The sequence below is a fragment of the Mastomys coucha genome, unplaced genomic scaffold (genome assembly GCF_008632895.1).
Source record: "Mastomys coucha isolate ucsf_1 unplaced genomic scaffold, UCSF_Mcou_1 pScaffold20, whole genome shotgun sequence".
NCBI lineage: Eukaryota > Metazoa > Chordata > Mammalia > Rodentia > Muridae > Mastomys > Mastomys coucha.
This window is the reverse complement of record NW_022196903.1, coordinates 83414280-83421948: the sequence shown is the minus strand read 5'-3', so window position 1 is coordinate 83421948 and position 7669 is coordinate 83414280. Positions and strand designations below refer to the sequence as shown.

Sequence of the window (7669 nt, the reverse complement as noted above, 5' to 3'; positions counted from 1 at the left end):
AAAAATAGAAAAGGAGGTGGAAATCTGAAAACCACTTTGACATTAGACATGGAGCTGCAGCTTTGATTTTTGCCCAGCTGGATTCCTATCTTGATTTGGGCATTATAGTTAAGTGACTGGATGAATCTCAGAAGAGACTTTGAACTGAATCTCAGAAGAGACTTTGAACTTTGGACTTTTTCCTTTGTTGAGACTGCTATAGATTATGGGGACTTTGGAAATTTGACTAAATGGGTTTTTTGTTGTACTAGGGCTAGGTATAGACTCATATGTGTGAACAAGCCAGTGGTAGCCAGGGAGTGGAATGCAGTAGTTTGAATAAACTTGGTCGAGAGAGTGACACTATTTGGATGTGTGACCTTGATTGAGTAGATATGGCCCTTTTTGAGGAAGTGATTCACTGTGAGTGTGGGCTTCGAGACCCTTCTCCTAGCTTCCTGAAAGATAGTCTGCTCCTGTTTGTCTTTGCAACAAGATGTAGAACTCTCTGCTCTTCTTGCACCATGACTGCCTGGATGTTGCCATGTACCTTGGTGATACTGGACTGAACCTCTGAACCTGTAAGCTAGCCCCAATTAAATAATGTCCAAAAATGAGTTGCCTTGGTCATGATGTCTATTAACAGTAATAAAACCCTAACTAAGACAGAAGCTTTACAAGAAAATGAAGCTGCAGGTTCAAAGTTGCAGAGCCTCACATTATGCTTCATTTAACACCAGTTCATCTAGAGCTACCAGAACTCAGAGGCTGTCCTTAGCCTGGGTTATGACCCATTGGACGTCTCATCTCAGGAATTTGGTTGCCAGGTATGGAATATCAAGTGACCTTGCTCATGGTTTCCACAGGTCTAAAGAAATGGAATTTATGAGTCTTGTTTTTTGGGAGAAACAATTGTAAAGCACTCAGATAATGGGAAAACCTGGATTCTATTGCTTTCCCTAGGTCTATTCTCTGTTACTAGCTGTCATAATTCCACAAATCATATATTCTCATGGTGTTTGAAACAGATTAATCAAAATCTATATCACTTTTTGTTACAAAGAGTCCTTCAAAGCCACTGGGCAAGGAAGCCTGCAATCCTTTGTTCTATCATGAGATCCATTACATCTCAGGTTATGTCATGAAAGGTTTCCCCTGCAGAATGATTGGGTCTCTGTAGTAACAACAGGCAACTTCTCTCAGGTCTGTGGCAAGGCTTCTCTGGGACTTCCTTTCCCTTCACCATATGAGCACACCAACATATGAATTTTCTGAAGATGTGTTTTCACTACACATCTTCATGCAACAGTACAGCTGCAAATATGAGCCTGGAAGGCAATGACAGGTTTCAGCCCCTTCTTAGCCACAGTATTTCTCAATATTTCCCTATCACATGAACACAGTCCCTTTTCTTTCATTTTCTATCTGGACACAGTGTTGTAATCAGCTTATTGATGGTTTTCCTTGTCTGAGGCACTGGTGGCTTCTCCCTCACTGCCTTCCAAGTAGTTTTCCAAGTAGAATTGTTAGATAAAGAATACTGCCTGGTGTATTCACAAATACCAAAATACAGTTTCTTAAACATAAGGATAAGCAGATATTGTTCAGGCATGCCTTCAACCCTGCTCTTTACAAAGCCTCTCAGCACCAGGGTGTAGGTAGGCTGCATCCATGTTAGAGAGGAAGACACAGACACTTTGTCTTTCTCCTCCATGGATTAGTGAACCCACAGGGTCATAAGCACCCAGCATGCAGTGGCTTCAGCAGAGAGATTTCCCTCTTCCATTCTGCTCTCTACTTCCCCAAGATGACAAGCTCATGTCATTGTTCTGCTGAACACTGCTCCATCACTTGAGGCCTATTTATAATGTTATAGACCTCGTGCTCTCCATGATTTGTGTAACTGAAGAATTACACAGTGTCTACAGCTATGGGTTTCTGGATTCATACAGAACAGGGGGATCTAACTCTGTTCTCCTGCCCAGATGAAGCCTTAATGTTTCTCTAGAAATGAATGCTCAGCATTCTTCTGGACATTTCTTGCTCCACGTATGTTTTCTTCTCTTCTTCTGCCACCTAAGCCTTTCCTTCTTCTTCCCCAACCTATTTCACAAATGCATGTTCTTTCCTTATATGTAAAGCATCACGTGTCTCTGGAGGAATCATGATAGCCCAGGATATAGAAGGTAATTTTAGGCATGGTACAATTGTAACCCACGTACACAGGCAGCAGTTGTAGTCTTAAGTGTTGTGCAAGTCTGTCTCTTACAACATTTTTCTGATGGCAGGGAGTGGCTGTCATGTTCTCCCATCTTCTCTGTTGTGTTAGGTAGTTATCTATGTGATAACTAACATCTGGGAAGACAGACAATACACCCCTTTTTAGCTTATTTCTATGAAGTGTTGACAGTCACTAGAATGCTTTGAATATGAATGATGCATTAACCCAAAATGTTCTACACACCTTTACAGAGGCACAGTTGGATGTGCTGCAAAGTCTGGTACTAGCAAGTGTTAAAGGCTGTTGTATGTGTTTCTCCCGACAAACTGATATTCATAGTAAGGAATTCATACAGGACTTCATGTAACTCTCCCCACCTGTTTATGCAGAGAGAAAGTGACTGTCAAGTTTCACCTCCATTCTAATAAGGATCCTCTGACTTCAGAGAAATTATCTCCTGAATTCATGATGCCAGGAATGTAGCTGAGGATTTCTGCCTCCTGTAACCTCCTGGCTTTTCTAAGTGATTTATATTTTGCATGGCTGTAGATATTGAAGTCACCCTAAAAATAGGACAACATTCATCCCACTATACAGAGGATGACAATCCTCTCTACCTGGGGAGTTTGATAATGTGATGCATTTCCAAGGATCATTCTCTCTATGTCTCTCACTTTCTCCCACCTCTCTCTCTCTCTGTCTTCCCTCTCTGTTTCCTTTTCCTTCTCTCTTAATCTGTCTGTCTTACCTCTCCATCTATGGTGTGTCTTGCTTACCATCTGTCTGTCTATGTGTCTTTGTATTTGTATTCAGTGGAATATAAAAGACTACATTTTATAATAAAGGTAGGAGAGAAACATGTATTAAGTTTACTTCTTAATAACTGCTAGTGAATGCATGTATTTCATGTTTTATAAACTTTTAAAACTTGACCAATGTGCACATTATTTTCCATGAAATGTGTGTATAGAAAAACATATCTGCCATTATGAATGAATATAGGTCACAAGCTGATATTCAGATCGAGTGCTACTGTAAACTTTGTCCTTATATCTTGAAAGCAGATGGAGCTTTGATTACTGTACATTTTCTTATGGTTATTATGGCACAATCTCAAACAAAGGCAGTGTGGCAGAAATTGTTAATTTGTTACCTTGCTGCTGGATCTGAATTCCCAGGCCCTCTTCTTTTTCTTCCTTGGTCCTTCCTTCTCCCTCATCCAAGGGTCCTTTTCCTTGAGACTGAGGACAAGGAGGAGCTCTGGTATAAGGAATTTCACAAATCACAGGAATAAAATCTAGTAGAGTTTAACAAGACTCTGGGGATAATGACCACTGGTCTTTTGAAGAACTAGCTTTTCTTATTGATACTATACAACTATACAACTGGGAGATACTTTTCATTTAATAATGACCTTAGAATAGGATGTCCCTAAGTCTATTATAATTGTAGTTTATTGACCACCCTGACTTTACATGTCAAAAGAGAGAAAAGTAAGCATGACCACGCTGACATTTGAATCTCAGGGTCTTTTCACAGAGGCATCATGGCAGAAGATTAAAGTCATAGGTTGGATGCAGAGTCATTTAGAATTCAGAGAATGACCAGCATTTCAAATTGTTTGGAAAGGAAACCTGGCTCCATAATTCTTCTGTTTTGGTCATTTTTGTTTTTTCTGTTTCAGATAGAGAAAGAGCTGGTCAGTCATTAACAGAGCTGGATTGTCTCTCCCAGACCACATGACAAGGCACTGCATGAGAAAACCAGCAGATGACATGTCTATAGAGGTCATTCTGTGCCAGAAACAGTTACATGTCTGGAATGTGTATGGCATGTTCTTTCACAAATAGAGTCCTCTGACACAGGTACAGGACCGAATGACCATATGTTCTCGAGGAGGGGAGTAGAGCTATGAGTGCTTAAGGTCACATTCTGAGGAAATGGTAGTGGGTAGAATTTGATTATGGGTCGAAATTGTTAATCATTTGTTCTGGAGTTTTATTAAGAATATTTGGCTTGCCGGGCGTGGTGGCGCACGCCTTTAATTCCAGCACTTGGAAGGCAGAGGCAGGCGGATTTCTGAGTTCGAGGCCAGCCTGGTCTACAGAGAGAGTTCCAGGACAGCCAGGGCTACGCAGAGAAACCCTGTCTCGAAAAACCAAAAAAAAAAAGAATATTTGGCTTGGCAGGCAGTGTTAGCATATGTCTTTAATCCAACCACTTCAAAGGTAGGAGCTGGTAGATATCTGAGTTAGAGGTCATCCTGGTCAAAAGAGTGAGTTCTAGAACAGTGTAGACCCTGTTCTAGGACAGAGAGACCCTATCTTGGAAAATAGTGAAAGGGAGGGAGAGAAAAAAGAGGGAAGAGGAGATATAGGGAAGAGAAACACCCAACCACACACACAAAGAGAGAGATAGAGATAGAGAGAGAAAGAGAAAAAAGAGAGAAGAGAATGAATATTTGGTCTGGTGAGAAAGGAGCAGAATAAAGGGGGAAAAAGAAAATGACCATATGCTGGTGGAACCTGTGGTCATACCGTTCTCTCGGGGGGGGGCATATTTCTAGTTTTATATAACTTTCTCCATTCCAATTCACCAACTATGTAAAGCTTTTGTGTGTCCATCAAGTTAGATGCAGCTCCTGACCCAGAACAATCCAAACCCAGGGACCATGACTAGAAATGCTTCTCAGAACTTGTGGAAATCTTTAATGTACAAGAAAGCTTATATTCGGAGATAGTCCCACAATGATACACACAATACAGCCTTGGTTGGAAAGCATTAGGACAGTGGGCACAGTGAAGATGGCTTTGGGGAGGTAGGAGCTAGAGCTTGGACAATGTGGAATCAGGATAGGTTGACATCTTCTTGCAATCTCAGTGTTAGTTGTCATTTGTGAAGAAAGGCCATATTTTGCAATGAAGAGTTTTTTTTTTCTCCTCAGATTTTTGGTATTTGATTTCTACTCACACACAATGAGTAAAAACAACATACTCCACACTGACAGAAACATGAAAGTCACCTTGTTCTCTGAAGTGAGTGTTGGGATCTCAGCTAACAGTATCCTTTTTATTGCTCACTTATGTATTCTCCTTGGTGAGAACAGGCCTAAGCCCATTGATCTCTACATTGCTTTCTTCTCTCTAACACAACTAATGTTGCTTATAACTATGGGCCTCATAGCTGTGGACATGTTTACTTCTCAGGGGATATGGGATTCTATCACATGCCAATCCCTTATCTATTTGCACAGGCTTTTGAGGGTCCTCACTATTTCTGCTACCTGTCTGCTGAATGTACTTTGGACCACCATGCTTAGTCCTAGAAGCTCCTGTTTAACAAAGTTTAAACATAAATCTCCCTATCACATCTCAGGTGCCTTTCTTTTATTCTGTATCCTCTATATGTCTTTTAGCCTTCACCTCTTCATATCAATTATTGCTACCCCCAATTTGACCTCAGATAATTTTATGTATGTTACTCAGTCCTGCTCGCTTATACCCATGAGTTACTCCAGAACAAGCATGTTTTCCACACCGATGGCCATCATTCTCCTTGGTTTCATGGCCCTGTCCAGCATATACATGGTGGCTCTCCTACAGAGGCACAAGAAGCAGGCCCAGCATCTTCACAGCACCAGCCTTTCTTCAAAAGCATCCCCAGAGCAAAGGGCCACCAGGACCATCATGCTGCTCATGAGCTTCTTTGTGGTTCTCTACATTTTAGAAAATGTTGTCTACTACTCAAGGATGAAGTTCGAGAATGGATTAATGTTGTATTGTGTCCAAATTATTCTGTGCCACAGCTATGCCACAGTCAGCCCTTTTGTTTTTATTTGCAAAGAAAAACGTATAATTAAGTTTTTGAGATCAATTTCTGGCAGGAGAGTAAATATTTGATTATTCAGTGATGGATATGGACCCTAATATCATACAATATGTTGTCATTAGAGTTATGGGTCATGACATAATTGAAAAATTCTATTGATTAAGCTATTATGTGAAGTTATCTTTTTTCTGTTAAAGCTGTTTACTTTGTGTTTGGATGGCAAGTATATAAAAGAAATTTAAACAGAATATAAAATTAAACAGTATATAAAAGAAAATTAAACAGGTATTATATGAGGTTTATATTTCTCAGAAAATTTTCAAAGGCTATCTGTTAGAGGGCTCTCATTTACTCTAGATTTGCACATTGCATTTCAGTGTAAAACAGGTAAAGACCAATAAATCTGAAATTAAGAATGGGCAAAATTTTGGTTGACTGTGTGATTTTTCCCATGACATTCCTCTACTAGGTATGTCATGGGAATTTAAAAGAAAAGTTTTTATCACAGATCCTCCTACCCACTGGGTGCTGTTATCTAGGATGAAATACAGTAAAATCAAGACTCAGGAAAACTTTTCCAGCAGAGTTGCCATCTTTGTGGGGCCCCAGTAGACTGTTATCATATACAGACATTAAAATTACAGGCTGCAGTGATGCATCAAAGGCACCAGTAACAGAAGAGTGTTCAAATCTCCACAGGCAAAGTATATGGTTTTGCCACATGCATCTCAGAAAGTGCCCTGAACCCAAGTGTAGAATCAGAAGTTCAGGTCCAAGGCAAGCTGTGTGAGGAGGAGCTCAGGGGCTGCAGGGAGGTTTTCAGCATCTGCAGAGGAAACACTGAGCTCTGACAGCCCCTCAGCACAGAGGACTGTGTTTTGCAGGATGAGAGGATTTCATTATAGGATACTTATTTCTGTGATTTAGAATCTCCAAATAATATAGCATTAATTTTAGGCCGGTATTTCTTTTTTCAACTTAGTGACTCACGTTGACTAGCAGTGTTGTCATTTTGTGTTACACATGTGTACTTTTACAAACATATCAGAGAATTAATGTTTCCATTTTCAATTTTAATTACAAATCCTGTTTGCATTTGTGAATGCCATGTGACAAATACAAGTATTATAAGTGACTTCTATGTTTTAGTAATTAAAATAATTTCAGAATCTTTAGAAGTGAGTCACAGCCCCAATCTCATATTTTAAAGGATATCCTCTCATTGCCACAAAGTATCTACCAGTATTTCCTAATTACTTCTTTGTCTCCCAGTTCGCCCTCAGAGGTGGTGTTGGTCCTTGCCCATACTTTATAAATTTAGACCTGTCAGCAGAGTGACCAAGAGGATAGGGAAGCAGGCAGCTAACCATTGAACACACAGTGGATGTGATGTCCTCCCTGACCATAAGACACCAGGAACTGATAAGTTCCAGAGCTTGGGAGAAACTATCTTTGTGTTCTCTTAATTGAAATAAATATGCTTTCCAATTCTTCTGCTAGTGGAAACCCATGTCCTTCCTCCCTATCTTGCAGGAGCTCTCAGGCATGCTGTCTCATTCCTGTCCTTTGTTCAGTATTTGGCTTTCATAGTTTTTTTTAATGCACCTTTTTTTTTTTTTCTTTTTTCTTTTTTTGGTTTTT

At 40.0% G+C, this 7669-nt stretch overlaps 1 protein-coding gene across 2 annotated transcripts in view; it reads left to right on the top strand.

Annotated features, from left to right (window-relative positions):
- LOC116098239 (vomeronasal type-1 receptor 40-like) overlaps window positions 1-6099 on the top strand; it is an 18503-nt gene extending 12404 nt beyond the window's left edge. The window contains exons 3-4 of one of the 2 annotated variants that reach the window (XM_031380914.1): window positions 3885-4025; window positions 5145-6099. In XM_031380914.1, coding sequence (XP_031236774.1) covers window positions 3940-4025; window positions 5145-6099 — 1041 coding nt within the window. In that variant the 5' untranslated portion in view covers window positions 3885-3939. Of the gene's footprint in view, window positions 1-3884; window positions 4066-5144 lie in introns of those variants that run through there. The other variant, XM_031380915.1, reaches the window with a different exon arrangement.
- Window positions 6100-7669: the final 1570 nt, after the last annotated feature.